General features: G+C 39.4%; 1 protein-coding gene across 2 annotated transcripts in view; it reads left to right on the top strand.

The window, feature by feature from the left end:
* LOC129457711 (lon protease homolog 2, peroxisomal) overlaps nt 1–26,786 on the top strand; it is a 126,382-nt gene that overhangs the window by 43,075 nt on the left and 56,521 nt on the right. For both annotated transcript variants that reach the window (XM_055233165.2, XM_055233167.2), the window contains 3 exons: nt 9,746–9,896; nt 13,342–13,468; nt 17,464–17,597. In XM_055233165.2, the coding sequence (XP_055089140.1) occupies nt 9,746–9,896; nt 13,342–13,468; nt 17,464–17,597 (412 nt within the window). The remainder of the gene's footprint in view (nt 1–9,745; nt 9,897–13,341; nt 13,469–17,463; nt 17,598–26,786) is intronic.

Here is a 26,786-nt window from a genome sequence, read left to right as displayed (position 1 = left end):
GTGCCTGCCACCAGGTCTGGCTAATTTTTTGTATTTTTAGTAGAGACGGGGTTTTACCATGTTAGCCAGAATGGTCTCAATCTCCTGACCTTGTGATCTGCCCGCCTCAGCCTCCCAAAGTGCTGGGATTACAGTCGTGAGCCACCGTGCCCGGCTGCTGATTTGTGATCTTTATCAAATAAATCCAACATGGTCTTCCTTAGGGATGGTTTCCACTGACTTCTCTTTTTCTTTTTTGAGACAGGATCTCGCTCTGTCACCCAGATTGGAGTGCAGTGGCGCACTTATGGCTCATGGCAGCCTCAACCTTACCCAGGCTCAAGTGACCCACCCACTTCAGCCTCCTGAGTAGCTGGGACTACAGGCACACACCAGTGTGCCTGGGTAATTTTTTGTAGAGACAGGGTTTCGCCGTGTTGCCCAGGCTGGTCTCGAACTCCTGAGCTCAAGCAGTTTGCTCACCTTGGCCTCCCAGATTACTGGGATTACAGGCATGAGCCACGGAACCTGGCTGACTTCTCTTTTTTTTTTTTTTTTTAGTATGTAGGGCCATACTTTTGTATTTCTTTGTGTGTGTCATAATTTTTTTTTTGAAACTGAATATTTAGTGTTATATTAAATATAGTCAGATATATAATTGAATAATATAACCTTAAGGGTTTTTTGTTTGTGCTGTTGTTGCTGTTTGTTTAGTGACTTTCTGGTTTCATTCTGTAAAGTCTGTTTTATTCATTAATGTGTGACCACTGAAGTTGCTCAGTTTGTTTAGTGGTCAGCTAGTGACCGGACAGAGATTTCCTTAAGGACCTGGACAGTAGCTCTCCCACTCCTTGCCCAAGGGGCTCTTACGTGTGTATTGAAGTGGGCCTTTCACACTTTGGCAGATGGTTTACAACTCTGCCTTAGCCTTCACTTCCTGCTTTTGCAGAGCCTCAGTGTCTGCCAAAGATGAGCTTCTGGGGCCTTCTCAGGTCTTTCCTGGACATACTTAGAGCCTGCACATTCACATGAAATTTTGGATTCTCAGGCGTATGTCAAGGCTTTTCAAAGCCCCCATGAATATCTCATTTCCCAGTTTTTCCATTTAAGTTTTTTGGTCAGCCTCTTGTTAGTCCCAACTAGTTTCATTGCTTCAGGCAGCTGCAGTGCTAAACAGTTGCCACTGGTTGTTTTTGGCAAATGTCCTAAGGATAAAACTGTTCTCACAGAGTGTTCTCTGAGTTAAATCAAATAAGGATATGGAGCTCTTCTAAGGAACTGCCAGAGTCAAACAGGGACAGTTCTCTGGGGATGGGGCTTTTGAAGGATTGTAATCCTTTTCTACCCTCAACAGGATTGCTAGGCTACTGGTTTTCACAGCCACTGGGGTTATGAGGCTGTTGGTTTTGCTACTATGAACTTGAGAGAAAGAGATGAGTGTAAAGTAAGTTAAAATATCACAAAGCTCGTTCTGTTTACTGAGATTCAGCTGTTTTTCTTGAATAAGCACTCCTCAAATTGTTGCAAGTTAATATGTAGCATTCTGAAAAAGTTGATTTTGACAATTTTTGCTAGTGCTCTCTCATTGCTTTTCTGGAGGAGCAGATTTTCAGAGTTTCTTACTCTACCATTCTATAATAGAAGTGCTTCCTCCCCCATTTCATTTTGATTCTGTGCTTGAATGATTTCACTGCATGCTTCTGATACTCGTATTTTGGTTTATCACTTGTTCAGGTGAAATATATTTTCAGGTTACTTCGTTCGAAGATTTGTGTGTGAGTTGTATTTTGAATCCCTTTTATATCTGAGAAGGCTTCTTTGTTGTCTGCACCAGTAGTAATATAAGTAAATAAAATAAGAATGTATTAATCTTCTTTTTTTTTTTTTTGAGACGGAGTCTCGCCCTGTCACCCAGGCTGGAGTGCAATGATGCAATCTTGGCTCACTGCAACCTCTGCCTCCCAGGTTCAAGCGATTCTCCTGCCCCAGTCTCCCGAGTAGCTGAGATTACAGGCGTGTGCCACCATGCCTGGCTAATTTTTTGTATCTGTAGTAGAGATGGGCTTTCACCATGTTGGCCAGGCTGGTCTCGAACTCCTGACCTCGTGATCCATCCACCTCGGCCTCCCAAAGTGCTGGTATTACAGGTGTGAGCCACCGCTCCCGGTCAGAATGTATTAGAATGTATTTCTTAAGACTGCCATAACAAAATACCACAGACTGGGTAGCTTTGAAGACCAAAGAGAAATTTATTTCCTCATGGTTTTGGACGCTAGAAGTCCAAGATCAAGGTGTCTATAGGTTTGGTTTCTCCTAAGGCCTCTCTCCTTGGCTTACAGACAACCGACTTGTGGCTGTGTCCTCGGGAGACCTTCTGTGTGCATGCATCCCTGGGGTCTCCTCTTTCCTCTTATAAGGGTACCAGTTATATTAGACTAGGGGCCCCCTCTTACCTTCATTTAACCTTAATTACCTTCTTAAACACCCTGTCTCCAAATGCAGTCTTCACCCTGACTGCCTTTGAGACAGAGTGGAGGGGGTTAGGGATTCTGTCAATTTTGAGGGGGCACAATTCAGTCCATAACAAAGGATATATATAATAGATACATAATATATATGTACCAGTGTGCTCATATCATGTACTTTATGTAAAATGAAATCAGTTTTAAAAGGTAATTATATTTTAAATGAAAGCACTGTGTTCTAATTAGATAATTGTTTTTACTTCATAATATGTCTATCCCAGCTTATTATATAAATAAAAGTGTCAACTCTGTTATTTTCTTGTGGTTCATACCTTTGCCTATACCCTTTTTAATGATATTTTGCAGGAATCTTTTTAAAACACTCCACCCATTTGTAATATTAGGCTCTGTGAACCCAGAAAATTTGAGACAGGTCTCAGTTAATTTAGGAAGTTTATTTGGCCAAGGTTGAGGATGCGCGCCCATGACACAGCCTCAGGGGGTCCTGACGACACGTGCCCAAGGTGGTCAGAGCACGGCTTGATTTTATACATTTTAGGGAAACATGAGACGTCAATCAGCATATGTAAGGTAAGGTGAACATTGGTTTGGTCTGGAAAGGCAAGACAGCTCTCTGGAGAGAGGGCTTCCAGGTCACAGGTAGATAAGAGACAAACCCTTGTGTTCTTTTGAGCTTCTGATTAGCCTTTCCAAAGGAGGCAATCAGGTTTACCTCAGTGAGCAGAGGGGTGACTTTGAATAGAATGGGAAGCAGGTTTGCCCTAAGCAGTTCCCAGCTTGACTTTTCCCTCTAGTCTAGTGATTTTGGGGGCCAAATATATTTTCTTTTCACAGCACACATGGACAGCAATGTGCTGTAATTATAGTTAAGGCAGATAAGTGAGGGCACCACAGGCAGCCTTCGACATTATGGAACTTCTTCCAAGTGAAGACATCAATTCCATTTTGGATATTAAATATTTACAAGCTATTTTTTTCTGGTATTTATAAATAAAAAAGATAAATACAAATACTAATATTTTCTACTTGCACTTTGGTGGTGGGCCATTTTCCACTTTTGTGACCACTGGTCTAAATAGATAAACAAATGTCTTCACAAATGGGTAGTAGGTTCAAAGGTGTTCATTTTGTTATTATGCATCATATCTTATATATATTACATATATTTGATGTATTCAAGATTGTAAAATATTTTAAACTAGTGATAATTTTGCTTGAAAATTCTATAGGTGTTATTCTAATGACATTCTCATTTTTATTGCACAGGAGGAGGAATCTAAATCTTTTCAAACTATAGTGTCAGGGTCTTCTAGAATATTTTTGTTTCTTTATTCCCTATTTTAATTTACTGAGACCTCTTCTTTATTAACCAGTTATGAATTGTGTCTCTTAATTTTTCCCATATTTATCCCCTACATGTCTCTAAAGCCCTTTTTCTTCTGTGTCCTGAACACTTTTCTCAAGTTTGTCTTTATCACAGATTTAATTTCCATAGTTGAGGATATAGAGGAAAAGTAAACTCAGTTTATCCTACTGTACTCTCACAACACAGAACACCTCTGACCAAATGCATGGGTTTTTTTTTCCATACGCCAAGCAAGCAGTTCTTCAGCAGCCGACCACGGCTGGGTGTCCTCTAATTCAGTTCTGACAATGTGTATGAGATCCTACGGGTTGAGCATTCAGTCCCACAAGACTGCCTCCCCCTTCAGATGTCAGTCGTGAGTTGGCTTCCAGAACGTGTGACCAACCAGTTATAAATTGGAGTTCCCACAAGCCCCTCCTCAGGTTTGCTTAATTTGCTAGAGTAGCTCACAGAACTCAGGGAAACACTTTACTTGCATTTACTGGTTTATTAAAAGAATATTTTAAAGAATACAAACAAACAACACGGGAGCTTCCATCCCAGTGGAGTCAGGGTCCACCAGCCTTCTTGCACCTGGGTGTGCTCATATTTACCTTCCTGGAGGCCTCCTGACCTCAGTACTTTTGGGTTTTTAATGGAGGCCTTGTCACATAGGCCTGATTGATTAAATCATTGGCCATTGGTGATCAACTCAACTCTTAGCCCTTCTCCCCTCCCCACAGACTGGGGTGGGGAACTGACAAGTCCTCAGCCCTGTAATCATGCCTTGGTCTTTCCTGTGACCAGCCCCCATCCTGAAGCTGTGGAGGGACTGCCAGCCACCAGTCAATCACTAACATACAAAATGATACTTATCACTTTGGTGATTCCAAGGATTTTAGGAGTTGCATGTCAGGAAACAAAGAGATGAAGGCCAAATATATATTTTACAGTATCATAATAGTATTAATTGTGTGTGGCTTTCAGAGCTCATTTTAGTTATGTTATTTTATCTTTATTTTCTGTTGGAGAAAATTTCAACCATAGCAAAAGCAGAGAAGATAGTATAATGAATTCTGTGGACTCATCACCCACCTTTAATATCTTGTTTCATTTATTGCTTCCCATTCTCCCCTACCCAACCTCTGATTATTTTGAAGCAGATTCCAGACATCATCATCTTTTCATAAATGTTTCAGTATCTATCGACAAAAGAGATACACTTTTAAAAAGCATAATCATGCTATATCACACCTAAAGATGACAGTTACCTAGTCATGTGTAATGAACTCTATGTAATCTATTCCTGGATTGCCTACAGACATCTGTAGTTCTTCTCGTCAGAAATTATTATTGAAGAACAATTCTCAGTGTACATTCCTCCCATGGTTCATCCCATTGTGACTTCACATTCCCAGGAATAATGTGTCATATCACAGCTATTTCCATTCCCAGTTATACTTTGTTGGTAGGAATTATAGTCCTAGGATTGATACAGAAAATCTTTTAGTTGGGGAGAATAAAGGAGAAACAGCTCTAATTATTTTTGAAAGTGGCCCTGGATGTGGGCAGTAGAATCCCTGCTCTGAAGTTAGGGTAAGAAGATGAGGTTTGATAGCTACAAAGCTCTTAATTGTAATTTTCGTCCTTCCATGGACTCACCAGTTTGCCTTGGAGCTTCATCTGAGTAGTGATTACCAGAAATTATTTTCTGCCAGAATACTGATGAGTATTTCTGATGCTGTTTAAATTCTATATGTCTTTTCATGCTTTTGAAAACCAGAAAGTATCTGAGACAGGTGTCAACCAGTTTAGAAGTTTATTTTGGCAATGTTCTCCAGAGATGATTTTGAGGGCTTCAGTATTTAAAGGGGAATGGGCAGATATTAGGGAAAGAGGAAGAAATTTTAAAAGGTATGAGTAGACAAGAGACAAACGGTTGCATTCTTTTGAGTCTTTGATCAGCCATTCACCTGTGAGAGGGGAGCAGAGGAATAGTCACTTACGCATCCATCTAGCTTAGTGAATCTGCATTTCTACGTAAGATAAAATAAACATAGCGCACAGGAAGCCATCAGATATGCATTTGTCTCAGGTGAGCAGAGGGATGACTTTGAGTTCTGTCCTTTGTCCTGTATGTGTAAAGAATAAGCTATCAATTTACATGGTTGGGGTGAAATTCAACAGAACTGTTACAGGGTAAAGATCTTGGGGCCCACAAGGAATTTCTAAGTGGGGGGATTGTGAGGGAGGTATGTAGCTTTTTTTGTCTTTGTAGCTATCTTATTTGGGAACAAAATGGGAGGCAGGTTTGTGTGATGCAGTTCCCAGCTTGTCTCTTCCCTTTTGCTTAGTGATTTGGGGGTCCTGAGATTTACTTTCCTTTCACACTCTCCTGAGTAAAAGAGGAAGTCAGGCAAATTGGGCACAAATTTAGCCTAAGTCTGCCTCCTTACATATGAATACTTTAAATTTGGCCTAAAGGTTTCCCATTACAAAGTAAACTTCAGCCTAACTAGATGTGTAAACACACTATTCTTACACCAATCACAGATTTTCAGCAAGTCACAGGAAGTCAGCTGTTAACAAACTGTTTAAATAAAGCAAACACCAAGCTGTAAGCAATCCTGCTGTTTCTGTACACTCTTTGTTTTCTGCATGTCACTTTCCTTTTTCTGTCCATAAATATTATCAAACCGTATGCCAGAGTTTCTCTGAACCTGTTCTGGTTCTGGGAGCTGCCCAATTTGAGACTCGTTCTTTGCTCAATTAAACTGTTAAATTTAATTTATCTAGAGTTTTTCTTTTAACAGGCATCACTAATTTTTTCTCCTTATAATCTAGGTATTCTATCACACTGTTTTTAAAACCTCCTTCATAATTCAGAAACATTGCTTTATTAATTTTCCTACTTTAAAAACTCTAGTGTCTTAAAATTTTAAGAGAAAAAAATTACTTGTTCAGGTCTGACAGCCTTTTCTAAAACATATCCAGCATATATGAATTACATATGATTAGAGCCATTAAAGAATAGATTTTTTTCTGGCCAGGCGCGGTGGCTCATGCCTGTAATCCCAGCACTTTGGAAGGCCGAGGTGGGCAGATCATGAGGTCAGGAGATTGAGACCATCCTGGCTAACACAGTGAAACCCCATCTCTACTAAAAATACAAAAAAGTAGCCGGGCGCGGTGGCGGCCGCCTGTAGTCCCAGCTACTTGGGAAGCTGAGGCAGGAGAATGGTGTGAGCCCGGGAGGCGGAGCTTGCAGTGAGCCGAGATCGCGCCACTGCACTCCAGCCTGGGTGAAAGAACGAGACTCCATCTCAAAAAAAAAAAAAAAAAAAGAATAGATTTTTTTCCTTAGCTAGTGTTAAAAAATTACTCATGACGCTTATTAAAGGTGGTAAGGATTACTTTATTCAAGGTGGGAGACTAGGTATAAGAAACACTGCAATGGGGTTTTGCAGTGACGGGAGAGTGAATGGGGAATCAGTAGAGGGAAAGATTCTAAGAGGAAACATTGGGGTTACGAGGTATTCTCACTAGAAGGACACAACAGAACTCTTGCTGAAGGGAGGCCAGGGTGAAAAGATACTGGGTTAGAAGTGAGAACAGATACGTATGGGTATGGGTCATTTTTGCTAACCTGACTTAGCAGGATTCTTGCTCAAATTGGATTTTACGAAGACAGAGGGAAGGCCGACATTGGCCTAGTTGAGCAGAGGACTCAGAGGAGCCTGACTCAAGTTTGCATCAAAAGAAGAGCGTTTTTGTCACTAGATAATAGTTTTAACTATCTTCCATACGTAAACATTTTCCATACCTAAACAGTTTGTTTGTTCATTTGTTTGTTTGTTTGTTTGAGATGGAGTTTGGCTCTGTCGCCCAAGCTGGAGTACAGTGGCGTGATCTCAGCCCACGGCAACTTCCGCCTCCAAAGTTCAAGCAATTCTCATGCCTCAGCCTCCCGAGTAGCTGGAGCTACAGGCATGTGCCACCATACCAGGCTAATTTTTGTATTTTTTTTAGTAGAGACAGAGTTTCACCATGTTGGCTAGGCTGGTCTCAAACCCCTCACCTCAACTGATCTGCCCGCCTTGGCCTCCCAAAGTGCTGGGATTACAGGCGTGAGCCACCGTCCCCAGCCTGTAAACGGTTTTTAGATAATTAGTAGATAGTAAGACCACTCTTAACCAATTCAATACTGAACATAATTAGTTTTCCTTGATTACTTGAAAGTACTTGTTTTTTAATGATATTAAACATTATTAAGTCTTGTGAAAATGTGAAATTAGAGCTTTCTGGGAATTCTAGATAAAGAGAGTTTCCAGTAATAATGTTTAGCAAAATTCAAAATTATGTATGAGGCCTAGAATTAAGACTAGCTTGGGGCTGGGCATGGTAGCTCACGTCTGTAATCCCTGCACTTTGGGAGGTCAAGGCAGGTGGATCGCTTGAGGCCAGGAGTTTGAGACCAATCTGGCTGACATGGTGAAACCCCATCTCTACTAAAAATGCAAAAATTAGCCAGGTGTGGTGGTATGCACCTGTAATCCCAGCTACTCAGGAGGCAAAGATTGCAGTGAGCTGAGACCGTGCCACTGCCCCTCAACCTTGGTGACAAAATGAGACTGTGTCTCAAAACAAAACAAAACAAAACAAAAAACTAACTTTGGATAGTTTTGAAAATAAGTAAAACTTCAGAAAGAATCAGAAGGTAGGAAAAACTGCTTATATAGTTAAATTGTGGTTGGTGAGTATATTAGTCATTTTATTGCCTTTTTGAATATATATGGCAACCCTATTTATAGTAATTGGGCATAAGTGAGAGTGTTAATGTGTTTAAGGTTTGGAACATGTAGAAGCTGTTGGTGCCTTATTAAAGTTCTGCACCAGCCCCTTAGCAACAAGTGCCTGTGACTTGAAGCTCTTTAATGTACAGTTGCACATTTTAAGAATCCAGGTTGACTGATAAATTATCTGATGTATCTAATTCAAATATTTTTAAGAGCTATTGCTGGGTGCAGTGGCTCATGCTTGTAATCCCAGTACTTTGGGAGGCCGAGGCAGGCGGATCACTTGAGGTCAAGAATTCGAGACCAGCCTGGCTAACATGGTGAAACCCCATCTCTACTAAAAATACAAAAGTTAGCCAGGCATGGTGGCACACACCTGTAGTCCCAGCTACTCAGGAGGCTGAGGCAGGAGAATTGCTGGAACCCGGGAGGCAGAGGTTGCAGTGAGCTGAGATTGTGTTACTGCACTCCACCCTGGACAACAGAGTAAGACTCTGTCTCAAAAAAAAGAGTTATTGATGTTTTGCTTATTATAAGCAGCAATGTTTTGCAGTAAGCCATTTTTAAATAGTGAATTTTTGCTGTATCAGAATATAGTAGCATAGTGATTTTTATTCTTATTTAACTCATAGCAAAGGTTACTTATTTGGAATTCTCCTTTCAGTTAAATAATTTATACCAGACTTTCTGAAAATGTTTGAGGAGGATTATATGGGTTCTTATTTACCAGTTATTTGAGAATTTCAAAATACTTTACACATTTGCTTTATATTCCCATAGCAGTTTAGATAGGGTGTGTTACCAAGATGGAAACTGGTTCTGCAGGACTGGTAACTTATGATGACCAAACAATGGGTCATTAATAAATAGATTTTTGAACAAAGCTTGAAAGTGTAATTTCTGCTGCTTTGTGCTATTACATTTTCAGAAATTTTGACACTGAATGTATTTTATTTTTTAAAAAGTATGTAGAATGTAGAGAATGCAAATAATAATGCTCAGATGTTAGTTTTATCTGTTTCTTAAACTATTCTGAGCAGAAATACCAACCTTGCCAGTACATCATGTGTGTTTTCACTTGTATACAGCCTTCTGTTGGCACTACTAAAGTTTTTAAAATGTTTTTTGTTCTCCCCTAGGTGTTGGATCCTGAACAAAACCATAACTTCACAGATCATTATCTAAATGTGGCCTTTGACCTTTCTCAAGTTCTGTTTATAGCTACCGCCAACACCACTGCTACCATTCCAGCTGCCTTGTTGGACAGAATGGAGATCATTCAGGTTCCAGGTACCTGACTCTTAAATGAAATCATTATGATACATCTTGCCTTTCTGACCATAACTTTAAAATTAGTTATGCTGTGGAGTTTTGACTAAAAGTTCATTTGCCAACATACAACCTTCAGAAGTTCTGAGGAATGTATATAAATCAGTTTCTATGTAGCTTCAAAGTCTGGAAGAGCAAAACAGCAAACGTTGACAACAACAATTTCAGATTTAATTTAGCATGAAAGAATGATAATTTTATGACAAATAAGACATTCTTCTTTAATATAATTTCTGAAATTGCAGGCCGTGTGTGGTGGCTCACACCTGTAATCCCAGCACTTTGGGACTGAGGCGGGTGGATCACTTGAGGTCAGGAATTCGAGACCAGCCTGGCCAACGTGGTGAAACACCGTCTCAATAAAAATACAAAAATTAGCCTGGCATGGTGGCGGGCGCCTGTAGTCCCAACTACTCGGGAGGCTGAGGCAGGAGAATCCCTTGAACCTGGGAGGGGGAGGTTGCAGTGAGCCTCACGCCACTGCACTCCAGCCTGGGTGACAGAGTGAAACTCCATCTCAAAAAAAAGAAAAAAAGAGTAACTGAACTTTCTCATAAAATCTGGCCTCACCTTTATATTAAAATGCATGCGGCTTTTAAATTCCTCTTGAATCTATCAAATAGTTAAATTTTTTAAATGTCTTCTCCGTCACTGGAGCATGCAAAATGTATTCCTTCAGTTACTAACACTAGATAAATTATAGCATTTTCACCTTATTTTAATTGCTCAGAATTGTTTTTCCCTGGAAGAGATCAAATATCACTGAGTTTTTTTTTTTTAATGTAGACTAGAATCTAAATGTCTTTATTTATTTAATTATTTAGAGACAGAGTCTAGCTTGTTGCCCAGGCTGGAGTGCAGTGGCATGATCTCGGCTCACTGCAACCTCTGCCTCCAAAGTTCAATTGAGTCTTGTGTGTCAGCCTCCCAAGTAGCTGGGATTACAGGCACTCGTGACCACGCCCAGGTAATTTTTGTATTTTTGGTAGAGACAGGATTTCGCCATGTTGGCCAGTCTGGCCTCGAACTCCTGGCCTCAAGTGATCTGCCTGCCTTGGCCTCCAAAAGTATAGGGATTACAGACATGAGCCACCATGTCCAGCCTAAATGTCTTTTATTTATTTTTTCTTTTTTTGAGATGGAGTCTCACTCTGTCACCCAGGCTGGAATGCAGTGGCACAATCTTGGCTCACTGCAACCTCTGCCTCCTGGTTCAAGTGATTCTCGTGCCTCAGCCCCCTGAGTAGCTGGGACTACAGGTGTGCACCATCACACCTGGCTAATTTTTGCATTTTTAGTAGGGACAGGGTTTTGCCATATTGGCCAGGCTGGTCTTGAACTCCTGACCTTAGGTGATTCACCCGCCTCAGCCTCCCAAAGTGCTGGGATTACAGGTGTGAACCGCCACACTCGGCCCTAAATGTCTTTAGACTCTAAATGTAATCTAAATGTATTTTTCATATTAATCTGAAATACATTTTTACTACTAAGTGAATTATAATTGGATTTTTTTTTTTTTTGAGATGGAGTTTCACTCTGTCACCAGGCTGGAGTGCAGTGGCACGATCTCAGCTTACTGCAACCTCTACGTCCCAGGTTCAAACAATTCTCTTGCCTCAGCCTCCCAAGTAGCTGGGACTACAGGCGTGTACCACCACGCCTAGCTAATTTTTGTATTTTTAGTAGAGACGGAGTTTCACCAGTTGGCCAGGATGGTCTCGATGTCTTGACCTCGTGATCCACCCACCTTGGTCTCCCAATATAATTGGATTTCTTAATTATCTGTGAGCATTGCAGGTTCCTGTATTTAGTTTTAAAATATGGTAGACTAAAAAGTTAATTGTTGCGTATTTAAAGTCTAAAGTAAATAAGTAATGAATGCCCTGGAAACTCCAAGTTATGCAAGAAGATCCATTAGATACACTAAAGTAAAGTGAAAGAATCAGGGCAGCTGCTGCAGAGGGGAGCATATGATGCCACCTTCTTCCTTTGGCAGATTTAGCTGTCCAATCTTCTAGCTTTCCTGGTGTTTACTAACCTCTTTTCATTCAAAAGGTGCCTTATCAATTCATATTTTTAATTTTTGCTTGTTAAATGGAAAGGGACATTAGTTGGAATTTTGTCTTACAGGATTTAGAGACAAAGGAAAATCTATATTTATTCAGGCTATTAAATAAGAACATAAAGTCTTCTAAATATACTGTATATATATAAAATACATATATACATATATAAATACATATGCACACATATATAAATACATATACACACACACATATGTATATATACCATCATGTGGAGGAAAAAACCTTTTATAGGGACATCTTAGGTTTTCTTTTGCTGCTACAATTTATTTTATAGTCATAGTTCTGGAAACAGTATCTTTAGAGCCCTTCCCTTGGAACCCACTGCTTATTTAATTGAGGGGTGTGTGTGTGTGTGTGTCTGTTTCAAGTATAGATCAAATTAGGCTAAAAAGATGCATTTATTTTTCTATTTGAAATTTCAGAAGATTTGAAGATAAAGAGATAATTGTCTCTAAGATTTGAGGTGTTTTCCTCTTTGGGAGATATATCATTTAATCAGAAGACTTTCAAGCACTTTGCTTAGTAAATGCTTGTTTTGTTTGTGAAAACGTTGGAAATTTTAACAATTATTGATTTAGATCAAATTTCTTTTTCTTTTTTTTTTGGAGGCAGTCTCTGTTGCCCAGGCTGGAGTGCAGTGGCGCAATCTCAGCTCATTGCAACCTCCACCTCCACAGCTGAAGCAATTCTCGTGCCTCTGCCTCCAGAGTAACCAGGACCACAGACATGCGCAACCATGCTCAGCTGATTTTTTGTATTTTTAGTAGAGACAGGGTTTTGCCATGTTGCCCAGGCTGGTCTCAAACTCCTAAACTCAGGTGATCCGCCCGCCTCAGCTTCCCAAAGTGCTAGGATTACAGGTATGAGCCAACGTGCCTGGCCAGAATAAATTTCTTTATTGTAATTATAGTCTCATTTGAAATAATACTTAAATTTGTTCTAAATCTAAGATCCATTTAATCTACATTTGATTCATTAAAAAAGCATGGCACTAGCTGGGAGCAGTGACTCCTGCCTGTAATCTCAGCACTTTGGGAGGCTGAGACTGGTGGATCACTTGAGGCCAGGAGTTTCAGACCAGCCTGGCCAACATGGCAAAGCTCTGTCTCTACTGAAAATACAAAAATCAGCCAGGCATGTTTGTGCATGCCTGTAATCCCAGCTACTCGGGAGGGTAAGGCAGGAGAATCGCTTGAACCTGAGAGGTGGAGGTTGTAGTGAGCCTGGGTGACAGAGCGAGACTCTCTAAAAAAAAAAAAAAAGCATGGCATTATGGGAGCCATGTAAATAATTACGAAACAAGATCTCTTCTTTTCCAGGGTATACACAGGAGGAGAAGATAGAGATTGCCCATAGGCACTTGATCCCCAAGCAGCTGGAACAACATGGGCTGACTCCTCAGCAGATTCAGATACCCCAGGTCACCACTCTTGACATCATCACCAGGTTAGTTAGCCATCCTGAGGCTTCATTAACTCCAGGCAAGGTTTGAGTATTTACTGAGTTACCAAACTTAGGACATAGAGTATCAATATTTGAGTTTTTCATCTTTTGAGATAAGCCACAGTCTCCTGAAAAGGAGATTATTTTATTGGCATCCCATAGCATCCATTTCTGTTTCTTCAACAACTTCCAGCAAGTGTTATCATAACTATTGATTTACACCGTTCTCTATGCTAGGCAGAAGTTTACAGAGAAACCATGTGGAATATTGTTATAGCTAAAGCTGAAATTTATGCTTTGCCACAATAGCAATATAAGGGGTTAATTTGATCATTTAAAAACCAAATACATGGCAAATATAGAGACACTTTTTATGCCCAGGATCTTGAAAGTTGTTGAATTCTCTTAAGAGATGATATGCTACTTTCAAATAATCTGATTTAAGTTACTCAGTTTTCTTTTCTTCTCTTTGGCTGAGAGATTTTTAAAATCCTTAGAATTTTGATCTTCAGAATTAACACTGGAACAATAGAGAAGGTGCCTTCCCAAGTTTACTACCAAATGCTTAAGCCTGTAGCAAGCAGTGTGTAAATTACCTGAATAGAGTATTGCTTAGTCTAATTTACAGATTCCCTGTTTGAATGGAAAATATACTCTGTTGAGAATTTATATCCACCACAGCCTCTTACAGTTTTCCTAGCTCAGTATTACAGATCCATTGCATCATCCAGCAAGTCATGTCAGGCTGCCAAGCTCTCCTCATGCGGCCCTTTTCTAGTAACTACTGTTTTTAAGAGATGTGAAGTATCTCTCTATTTTGAACTTTGACTTAGAGTTTGGCCAGACTGTCTTTTGATCTGTACCTTCTTATGGATCTGTTTTAGATTTATATACAAAACAGTAAGACTAAGTCTTACCTGGGGGTTCCTTTTCTTAATTTGTCTTGTGATTTATGGTGTGGATAATGCCAGGAGAAATAAATTAAGTGACTTGTATGTCTGAGTCTTCCAACAATATCATTATTCCAGATAACACCCATGATGCCTTTGGGTAACTTTCAATAAGTCATTTAACGTTTTTCATAGCTTCCCCATCTGTAAATATGAGGGATAGAGAAAAATCCAGAGTTTATCTGAATAATAATGATTCTGAAGAGTGATCATTATTTATATTTCCCAATTGTTACCTCGAGAACTATTTCTTTTTTATGTATGCTTGTTAATTCAAAATATCGGCCGGGCATGGTGGCTAACATTTGTAATCCCAGCACTTTGGGAGGCCGAGGCGGGCGGATCACGAGGTCAGGAGATCGAGACCACGGTGAAACCCCGTCTCTACTAAAAATACAAAAAAAATTAGCCGGGCGTGGTGGCGGGCGCCTGTAGTCCCAGCTACTCGGAGAGGCTGAGGCAGGAGAATGGTGTGAACCCGGGAGGCGGAACTTGCAGTGAGCCGAGATCGCGCCACTGCACTCCAGCCTGGGCGACAGAGCGAGACTCCGTCTCAAAAAAAAAAAAAAAAAAAAAAAAAAAATTCAAAATATCAGATCTTAAAAGCTATGGACATGAGGAAATATCTGAGCAGTTTTGTTAGTTTTGATATTGTTTTTAAAAACAGCACAAGTATACACTATTCCAGGCACGTTTTTGGATATTTAGTGAGTTACCAAACTTAGGACATAGCGTATCAATATATGAATTTTTCTTTTTTTTTTTTTTTTTTTGAGACGGAGTCTCGCTCTGTCGCCCAGGCTGGAGTGCAGTGGTGCGATCTCGGCTCACTGCAAGCTCCGCCTCCCGGGTTCACGCCATTCTCCTGCCTCAGCCTCTCCGAGTAGCTGGGACTACAGGCACCTGCCACCACGCCCAGCTAATTTTTTGTATTTTTAGTACAGACGGGGTTTCACCGTGGTCTCGATCTCCTGACCTCGTGATCTGCTGGCCTCGGCCTCCCAAAGTGCTGGGATTACAAGCTGAGCCACCGCGCCCGGGCTACATTTGAATTTTTCATCTTTTGAGATATGTCACAGTCATAGACCCTAATGTTCTAGTCTTTCTTATCTCCAAGTATAACTCACCTACTTGAATACTTCCAGTCCCAGTATGCTTAATGCTAGCTAATAACTACCTCTTCATGGGTAATTCTAATTGTAACAAAGATAATTCTTTTTTTTTTTTTAAAAAGAGGTTCTCATACTGTTACTCAGGCTGGAGTGCAGTGGCGTGATCTTGGCTCACTGCAGCCTCCGCCTCCCAGGCTCAAGCCATCTTCCCATCTCAGCCCCCAAGTAGCTGGGACCACAGGCGCATGCCGGGAGTGATGGTGTGCACTTGTAATCCCAGCTACTCAGGAGGCTGAGGCAGGGGAATTGCTTGAACCAGGGAGGTGGAGGTTGCGGTGAGTTGAGATCGTGCCACTGCACTCCAGCCTGGACAACAGAGTGAGACTCCGTCTCAAAAAAAAAAAAAAAAATAGAGATGGGGGTCTCACCATCTTGGCCAGGCTGGCCTGGAACTCCTGAGCTCAAGTGATAATTGTTACAAAGATATTCTTTCTATTCACTTTTCTATAATTTTCTTCTTCTGCCTTATAGGAGCACCTGGAATCTAAGTGTAATTCCTCCTTGTACAGCCCTTCTGACATTAAAATAAAATACTATCAGGTCTGCACACTTAGTGTTCTCTTCTTCAAGCTAACCATTCCTCTCCTCTGTAGCATTCCTCTTGATGTAGTTTCAAGACTTCTCACCCTCCTGATTAGTCTTCTTCTGAAAGAATCCTGTATATCAATGTGTCTTTTAAAATTAAACACCCAGAATTGAACACAGTGTTTCAGATAAGAGTCTAAATAGTTCATGGTATAGGAAGCCCATGCTTTTCTTATTCTGACTGTATTATTTTATGACTGTATCTCTAGATTCTTAGCTTTTTAAAGATTATTCTCTTCCCTTTTTCAGTGAATTTCGCTAAGCTTGGCATATCCCATTTTGTATTTATAAAGCTGAATTTTTTAAAGCCCAAATATAGAAGTTGTTAAGATGCCTCCCTGTTTTCTCCCTTACTGAAATTATATGTAGTTGCATAATATAGACTTTATATCCTTCTATACCTTTGACTGAAATGAGTATTAGAGTGTTTAGCTAAGAGCTTTTTATCTGTCTTTTCTCAGAACTTTTAAAATCTGCTTTCCTAAAGTCTACAGTGTATGTCTGACTTAATCAAATGTATGGCTTAGTCAAATCCAATTCTTCAGATAAAACTGCATTCTCCACCTGATCCTGTCCATTCGGGTCCATCCAAAGCTGAGTGGCCAAAAGTGGTTTCACTGTATAATGGTCTGTGGAATGACTTAACGGAGTTTGATTCTAATGTACATGTGTTTAAAGCAGCTCTGCTTAACCACACATAGCGTCCTTTTCACAAAGTCCACAAAGTCACAGTGCTGTCTTCACTTAGCATACCTTCTTCCTTTAGAAGTCTTCACAGTGAAAATACACTGAAGAAAGGTGGTTAGCAAAGTGCCTAGTGAAAACCAAATTTCTGTCTCAGATTTGTTTTTATTTTAGTTCCACAAAGAGCATAATTTCTCTTATTCTTTCAGCAATATTTCAAATACAATAAATTTATCTAGAATTTTCCTAAATTGACAAATTTTGTTTAAGAAAACTCTTCAACAAATTACCGAGGAGTAAATGGTTTTTTATATGCTGCCAAGTTTACTTTGGCAATGTAAATTGAACTAGAACTAGGGTTCATTTTTAAGTGTAGGGTTATAATTCAAGATAATCTGTATAAAGGAAATTGTTGTAGCTGAAAATACATCAAAGTATTGAAGAAATAACAATAATGAGGAGTTTTAAGTGTGGAAAAGTTAGTACTCAAGAAGGGGTAATGAACTTTTAAATGTACACTGTTTATTAAAAATGTTAATCACATTACTTCTCTCTATTTTTTTAAGTGGTATCTAGTCAAAAATAAAATATTTTTCTTTCATGACAGGTATACCAGAGAGGCAGGGGTTCGTTCTCTGGATAGAAAACTTGGGGCCATTTGCCGAGCTGTGGCCGTGAAGGTGGCAGAAGGACAGCATAAGGAAGCCAAGTTGGACCGTTTTGATGTGACTGAGAGAGAAGGTTGGTGTGACCTTGTTCTGGCATTCTCAGGCCTGGTGGCTAGGAGTGAGTGACAGAAGAAGGTTGGGTATGGAGGGGAAGGTGTTGGGTAGTCCTTGGAGCAGTGGCACACATGACTCCACTGTTAAATGCATCCAGTAAGTAATACCTTAATGTTTCAACATATTTCATCAAGAGGATTGTCTTTTACAAATAGCACAGTTTTAACTGGAATAATAATATGAATGCTTTGAGGATATAGGAATTGTGTTAGGATTCACTAGAGGGACAAAACTAATAGGATAGATGTGTATATGAAGAAGAGTTTAAGGAGTATTGACTCACACAATCATGTGGTGAAGTCCCACAATAGGCCATCTGCAGGCTGAGGAGCAAGGAAGCCAGTCCGAGTTCTAAAACCTCAAAAGTAGGGAAGCTGACAGTACAGCCTTCAGTCTGTGGCTGAAGCCCCAAGAGCCCCCGGCAAACCACTGGCATACGTTCAAGAGTCCAAAAGTTGAAGAACTTCGAGTCCGATATTCGAGGGCAAGAAGCATCCAGCACGGGAGAAAGCTGAAGGCCAGAAGATTCAGCAAGTCTGATCCTCCCAGCTTCTTTTCTCTGCTTTATTCTAGCCATACTGGAAGCTGATTAGATGGTGCCCACTCAGATTGAGGGTGGGTCTGCCTCTCCTAGTCCACTGACTCAAATGTTAATCTCCTTTGACAGTATCCTCACAGACACACTGGAACAATACTTCACATCCTTCAATCCAAACAAGTTGAAACTCACTATTAACCATCACAGTAACTTTCTCCAGATGTATAATGATGGTGTACGTTATGTATGGGTTCTGGTGTTATTTCTTTCTGATCCAGACAGTTAAGTCTTTAAATAATTTACAACATAAAAAGTTTTTACAACATTAGAAAATCCATGCTGTTCAAGTACTGCAAGGGCAGACCTTTGTACTCTGGAATAACTCCATGTGTAATAATTTTTCACACATTTTCTTTTATAGATAAACAATTAAATGTAATCTAAATTATTCTTTAAAAAATTATTGTGAAGGTGTTCTATTACTGGAATTAATCAAATGTGGACGTTCCTTTGGTATCTACTTAAAATGTTTTAACTGGCCAGGCACAGTGGCTCACGCCTTTGATCCCAGCACTTTGGAAGGTTGAGGCAGGCAGATCACTTGAGGTCAGGAGTTTGAGACCAGCCTAGCCAACATGGTGAAACCCTGTCTCGATTAAAAATATAAAAATTAGCCAGGCGTGGTGGCAGGCGCCTGTAGTCCCCACTACTCTGGAGGTTGAGGCAGGAGAATCGCTTGAGCCCAAAAGTCAGAGGTTGCAGTGAGCAAAGATCATGCCACTGCACTCCATCTGGGCAACGGAGCAAGACTCCATCTCAAAAAAAAAAGTAAATAAAATAAACTGTTTTAATTTCTTGCCCCAAAACTGTAAGGGGTCTCAGTTCATCGTATCATGCTGTTATGCAGTTTGCCAAAACTTGCTTTAACAAACATGAGTTGTAGAGAATTGACAATTTCTTTCATAGTAAAGAGATTTATTAGATTTTTCTATCATTTCCATAGCTCTTTCCAGAAAGGAGTTGGATGACTGTGATTAAAGAACCATAATTTATAGTGGGCCCAGTTGAACAGACACAGCCAAATGTCTTTCTTGTTTTTCCATCAGTTGCTGAACACAGTGCATTTTACAGCAGTAGCGTCAGAGTCAGCTTTCACTGAATTCTCTTGTGGCCAGTACAGTGCTTCACCCCTGCCTCCCCATGCCTGGAACCTCACTGGTTCATTTTCTCCAGAGAGCGAAGCTCCTGTCTTCTGTTGGATTGGAGGGAGGCAGTGCCTTCATTATGTGGAGTAGGAGTAGAGGTCGTGAGTTCTAATTGTTTTTTATCCAGACTTTAAAACTTATGCTTTATTTTTATTTTATTTTACTTTTTGAGATGGAGTCTCGCTCTGTCATCCAGGCTGGAGTGCGGTGGCACAATCTTGGCTCACTGCAACCTCCGTTTCCCAGGTTCAAGTGATTCTCCTGCCTCAGCCTCCCTGGTAGCTGGTACTATAGACGGGTGCCACCACACCTGGCTAATTTTTGTATTTTTAGTAGAGACAGGGTTTCACCATGTTGGCCAGGCTGGTCTTCAACTGCTAACCTCGGGTGATCTGCCCACCTCAGCCTCCCAAAGTGCTGGGATTACAGGTGTGAGCCACTGCGCCTGGCTTTATTTTTATTTTTTATTTTTACTCTGCCTTGGGAGAATGTAGAAAACTTTTGCCTTTTGTCCCACTCTTCACCCATGCTTTCAGGGCTACCTTGAATTCTTTAGCTTTTGTAGACTTTTAGGACCCACATCAACTTGTTGTTCTCTACCTCTAGCCCCACAAACATTGAGGTTTCTGCTTTCTCTAGCCTAAGTGTTGGTTACTTCTTGTCTATGTACTTTTTGTTTTCCAAAATTTTGTCAGCATCTCTTGTCAGCTGTTGTCCTCTTTCTCATTATTTTTGTTCTTGTGGGTTTATATGTTTTTTATTTCTTAATTGTCATTTTAATACAATTCGGACAGGAAGTAAAAACGCATGCTCAGACTACCATTTATAGAAATTTGAATTTAAAAAAAATGTCCTAGGTGAGGGAGTACCTATCAAGGGTGGAAATCACTTGTGTAGATGACAGTGACAGTGGAGAACTGAGGTCTATAAAAGTTAAGATCTAGATCTAGATGCTCCTGAATTTCCCTTTTTCATTCTTAACAACACTTCCTTTGTGCTGTGATCTCAAGCAACTGAGCCTATGTCTTTTTGTTCTTGTCTGATATAACAGAAGGTAGAGGATGAAATAAATGAGTTTATTAGGTAACACATTTTGAAAATTGTGTTTAAGATTTAGATGATGTATTTTAGAACTTCTAATAAATATATTCAGAGGAATTCAGTGTTAAGGGAAACTTTTGTATAGTTATACATTGCTTAATGTTTATACATACATCCATTAGCATACTTCTAATAATATCTTTAATTATACTAGCTATTTTAAAATAACCCACAAATACTCAAGGAATTGTTCAGTTTGTGAACTGTGTGAGAACTACAGTTTTTCATGGTTACATTTATTTGTGTGGTTTTTAAAAAGGTGATCGCAGGACATCTCCTACATGATAATATAGTTAAGCAGATTTGCTTAGTTAAGATATTACCAAGAGCATCCAGATGAATAATTAGAATAAATACTTGTCTCTTGGAGACGATTTTGGGTGTAGTCTTTACTAGAGGTATAGGTATGGACTCCAAGTTGGCCCTAATACTATGAGATACCCTTGAATAAACAACAGCCATTTTCTAGACCTTAGTAGAATGATTATTAGGTGTCCTGAATTGGTGTTTATGACCTCAACCAAACCAAAAGAATAATTTCTACAAAAGAATCTATGTTAGGTTTTCATAGCACCAAGTTCAAATGGAGCTTAGTAATGAAAAGTTTCTCATTAAGAAATGAGTTAATTAAAATTAAGAGTATAAAACAAGACAGTTGTTTTAGAAACTTCAAGTAATACAGTGTGGGAGTTATTTTTAATGTTAAAAATAAGGCTTTCCTAATTCAAGCATGAGAGACAGGAAAAAAAATAATAAGGCTGAACTTGGAGTTACTGCCAGGAAGAAAAGTAATTTTAGGCCACAAGCTTCAAAACAGGCAGAAACCTCCAGTGTATCAAACAAACTTCCTGGAATAGGCCCAGAAGCACTGATCTGTGAACAGTTGTCTTTGTATTTGTGGGGTCTTAACTGGCAGTTAAAGAGACTAAATAATAGCAGGGAGTTTAAAAAGCAGGTGAGATTTAGAGTTGATCAATCTGTGTTAGCGGAGGAACATTATGGTTTCAGTCACTTACCTATAAAGTATGAGAATTGTTTCTTTAAAAGAATGCTGCCTCTGTTTTTCTGCATGTTGTTAGTATTTTCTGAATTGCACTTTTCCTTTCTAGGGTATTTGTTGGGTTGAGAGATTAGTTGGATTACATGACTACAGTTTTATTCTGCTTTTTGCCTGCCTTTTGCCAAGAAAGACACAAATGTCCCATGTATTTAATTTTGCACACTTGGGTGTTTCTAAACAGGGTAAATGTTCATTTGTTTAAGTACCCATGTATCATATATATTCAATTTATATCTAGCAAGATTTTTCTAATAAATTATCCTAAGCAAAGAAGGATTTATATTATAATCAGTCCTTATAAAGTTTCTGATAATACACTGCATTCTCAATTACTTTATTTTTGAAGAACATAGTATTTGAGGAAGTTACATTAAACAGAAAGAACCTGGGTAGATACTAGTTTCTGATTATTTTCATAGAAGTCACCTGAAAAATTGGTTAGAAAAAAAAGACAAAATTAATACAAATTTAACAGTTATTCATGAAATATGTAAATGTTGTGTTACTCCATTTTGCTGTGCTACAAAGAAATACTTGAGGCTGGGTAATTTCTAAAGAAAAGAGATTGGTTTGGGTCAGAGTTCTGCAGGCTCTATAACAGGCACAGTGCTAGCTTATAAGGTGAGGCCTTAGATAGCTTATAATCATGATGGAGGACAGTGGGAAAGCAGGCATGTCACATGGTGAGAGAGGGAGCAAGAAAAGAGCCAGGGACCTTTTAACAACCAGCTGTCATGTGAACTCATTACCATGGAGAAGGCACCAAGCCAGTTATCAGGGATCTGCCTCTGTGACCCAAACATCTCCCAGTAGGTCTCCCCTCTAACACTGGGAAACAAAGCTGTAGTAACCAAAACAGCATGGTACTGGTATAAAAATAGACAGATCAATGGAACAGAATGCAGAAACTAGAAATAAAGCCACAAATCTACAGCCGACTGATCTTTGGCAGAGTAGACAAAAACGTACACTGGGAAAGGACAACCTATTCAGTAAATGGTGTTGAGAAAATTGGATAGCCATCTGCAGAAAGAATGAAACTGAACCACTCTCTGTCTCTTATTTTATATAAAAATCAACTCAAGGCTAGGCGCAGTGGCTCACACCTGTAATCCCAGCACTTTGGGAGGCTGAGGTGGGTGGATCACTTGAGGTCAGGAGTCTGAGACCAGCCTGGCCAAAATGGTGAAACCCCGTCTCTACTAAAAATACAAAAATTAGCCAGGCGTGGTGGCACATGCCTATAGTCCCAGCTACTCGGGAGGCTGAGACAGGAGAATCGCTTGAACCCAGGAGGCGGATGGTGCAGTGAGCCGAGATCGCGCCATTGCACTCCAGCCTGGGCATCGCAGCAAGACTCTGTCACAAAAAAAAAAAAAGTCAACTCAAGATAGATTAAAGACTTAAATGTAAAATCCAAACCTAAAACATACTAGAAGAAAATCTAGAAAAAATTATTCTAGACATTGCCCTAGACAAAGAATTCATGACTAAGACCTCAGAAGCAAAAGCAACAAAACCAAAAGTAGACAGATAAGACTTAATTAAACTAAAAAGCTTTTTGTACAGCAAAAGAAACAATCAACAGAGTAAACAGACAACTTAAAGAATAAGCAAAAATATTTGCAAAATACGTATGCAAAAGACCAATACCCAGAATCTACAAGGAACTCAAGCAACTCAACAACAACAACAACAAAAAACCCAAATTACCCCATTAAAAAGTAGGCAGAGGAGATGAAAGACATTTTTCAAAAGAAGACATACAAGTGGCCAAGAAGCATTTGAAAAAATGCTCAATATCACTAATCATCAGAGAAATGAAAAATCTATGAGATACCATCTTATACCAGTCAAAACAGCTATTTTTAGAAAGTCAAAAAATAACAGATGTTGGTGAGGATGTGGAGAAAAGGGAGTGCTTATATAGTGCTGGGAGAAATGTAAATTAGTAAGTACCACCTCTGTGGAAAACATATGGAGAGTTCTCTAAGAACAAAAAATAGAACCGTCATTTGATCCAGCAATCCCACTACTGGGTATATACCCAGAGGAAAAGAACTCATTATGTCAAAAAGATACCTGCACACATATGTTTGTTTTATCTGATATAAAAAGTCTGTTTTATCTGGTATAAAAAGAATGGAATCATGCCTTTGGCAACAATATGGATGAAACTGAAGGCCGTGACAATAACTCAGAAATTCAAATACTGAATATTCTCGTTTGTAAGTGGAAGCCAAATAATGTGAACATATGAACATAGAGTGTGGAATAATAGACACAAGCATGAGCTATCATGCCCAGCCTCAAAAAATTTAATTTCCCTCTTAATTTTGTTGTTGACCCAAAGGTTGTCCAGGAGCATGTTGTTTAATTTACATGTGTTTGTATATTTTTGAGAGTTTCTCTTCAGATTGATTTTTAGTTTTATTCCATTGTGTGAAGATACTTGATATGATTTTGATTTTTTTTTTAAATTTATTGAGACTTGTTTTGTGGCCTGATGTTTGGTCTGTCTTGGAGAATGTCCCATGTGCTATTGAGAAAAATGTATCTTTTGTGGTTATTGCGTAGAATGTTCTGTAAATGTCTGTTAGGTCCATTTGGTTTTAAGTTCAGTGTTTCTTTGTTGACTTTTTGTCTGTCTCAGTGATCTGTTAGTGCTCTCAGTGAGGTGTTGAAGTCCCATATTATTATTGTATTGCTATCTGTCTCTTTTCTTAGGTCTAGTAGTATTTGTTTTATTAATCTGATACTCCAGTTTTGGGAGTATATACTTAGGATTGTTACATCTTCTTGTTGAATTGATCCCTATGTCATTATATACTGGCCTTTTTTTAAAAAAAAAACTATTGTTGATTTAAAGTCTGTTTTATCTAATATAAGTATAGTTACTCCTGCTTGCTTTTGGTTTCCTTTTGCATGGAACATTTTTCCACCCCTTTACCTTCAGTCTGTGTGTCTTTAACAGTAAGGCAAATTTCTTGTAAGCAGCATGTAGTTGTTTTTTAATCCATTGCACCAATTTATATCTTTGAAGTGGTTCATTCTAGGTTAATACTGATGCATGAGGTTTTGTTCCAGTCATAATGTTAATTGCTATCTAGTTGCTTTGTAGATTCTTTTTTTTTTTCTTTTAAGCAAGAGACTTGAGTCTTGCTCTGTCACCCAGGCTGGAGTGCAATGGCGCGATCTTGGCTCACTACAACCTCCACCTCCCGAGTTCAAGCGATTCCCGTGCTTCAGCCTCCCAAGTAGCTGGAATTACAGGTGCATGCCACCATGCCTGGCTAATTTTTGTATTTTTAGTACAGACGGGATTTTGTCACATTGGCCAGGCTGGTCTCGAACTCCTGACCTCAGGTGATCCTCCCGCCTTGGCCTCCCAAAGTGCTGGGATTACAGGCGTGAGCCACCACAACCAGCCAGCTTTGTAGATTCTTTGTTTTTTGTTCCCGCTTTGTGGTCTTCTGGAGTTCTGTCATGTTGCCCTTTTATTTCTTTCTTTTCCTTATTTGTATAATTGTTTCATAAAACTTGTGAGTTTCATGTGTTTTATGATAGAGTATCAACCTTTTGTTCCCATGTTTAGAACTTCTTTAAGCATTTCTCATAGGACCAATCTAGTGGTGATGAATTCTCTCATTTGCTTGTCTGGGAAACACTTTATTTCTCCTTCATTTGTGAAGCTTACACTAGCAGGATACAAAATTCGAGTTTGACCATTTGCTTTAAGCACTTTGAAAATGGAATCCCCATCTCTTCTGGCTTCTAAAGTTTCTGCTGAGAAGTCCACTGCTGGTTTGATGAAGTTTCCTGTATAAGTGACTAGACATTTTTATTGTATTTAGGGATTTTTCCTTCACATTGACCTTAGACAGCCTGATGACTAGATGCCATGATGAGATCCTTCTCGCAATGTATTTGGCTGGAGTTTGTTGAGCCTCTTGTATTTGGATGTCTAGATCCTTTGCTAAACTAGGGAAGATTTTCTCAATTATTTTCTTAAATAGGTTTTCTGAAGTTTTTGCTTTTTCTTCTCTCCTAGGAATACCTATGATTCATAGGTTCCAATGTCTTATGTAATCCCTTACTTTTCAGAGGCTCTACTCATTTTTTAAAATTCTTTTTTCTTTTTTTTTTTTCTTGTTGTCTGACTGGATTAATTGAAAAAAACAATCTTAAAGTTCTGAGGTTCTTTCTTCTGCTTGGTCTAGTCTGTTGTTGAAGCTTTCAAATGTATTTTATAATTCCTTCAATGAATTTTTTATTTCCAGAAGTTCTGTGTGGTTTTCTTTTTAAAATACCTATCTCTTTGGTAAATTTCTCATTCATATCCTGAATTGATTTTCTGACTTCTTTGTATTAGTTTTCAGATTTCTCTTGTATCTTGTTGAGCTACTTTTTTTCTTTTAATTTAATTTTATTTTGAAACAGGGTCTCGCTCTGTTGCCTTGTCTGGAGTGCAGTGATGCAGTCATAGCTCATTGTAAGCCCAAGCAGTCTTCTGCCTCACTGTCCTAAGTAGCTACAAATTCAGGCACATACCACCACACCTAGCTTATTTTTTTATTTTTTGTAGAGATGGAGGGTCTTACTATGTTGCCCAGGGTAGTCTTGAACTCCTGGCCTTAAGTGATCCTCCTTCCTCTTGCCTTGACTTCCTAAACTATTGGGATTGCAGGCATGAGTCACTGTGCCCTGCGCCTGATAGCTGCTTCTTCTTTTTTTTTTTTTTCCTGAAACAGAGTTTTACCCTGTCACCCAGGCTAGAGTGCAGTGGCACGATCTCAGCTCACTGCAACCTCCACCTCCTAGGTTCAAGTGATTCTTGTGCCTCAGCCTCCTGAGTAGCTGGGATTACAAGTGTGTGTTACCATGCCTGGCTAATTTTTGTATTTTTTTTAGTAGAGATGGGATTTCACCATGTTGGCCAGGCGGGTCTTGAACTCCTGGCCTCAAGTGATCCGCCCACCTTGGCTTCCTAAAGTGCTAGGATTACAGGTGTGAGCCACTGTATCCAGCCCCTGATAGCTTCTTTAAATCAGTGTTTTGAATTCTTTATCTGGCATTTTGAAGATTTGTTTTTTAGTTAGGATCCATTGCTAGAGAATTACTGTGTTTCTCTGGGGGTGTCATAGCACCTTTTTTTCCATATTTCCAGTATTACTGTGCTGATTCACTTGCATCTGGGATAACAGTTGCTTCTTATTATTTTTTAGTTTACTTTTGTTGGGGCAG

The sequence above is a fragment of the Symphalangus syndactylus genome, chromosome 11 (genome assembly GCF_028878055.3).
Source record: "Symphalangus syndactylus isolate Jambi chromosome 11, NHGRI_mSymSyn1-v2.1_pri, whole genome shotgun sequence".
Classification (NCBI taxonomy): Eukaryota; Metazoa; Chordata; class Mammalia; order Primates; family Hylobatidae; genus Symphalangus; species Symphalangus syndactylus.
This window is presented reverse-complemented; position numbering and strand designations above follow the sequence as displayed.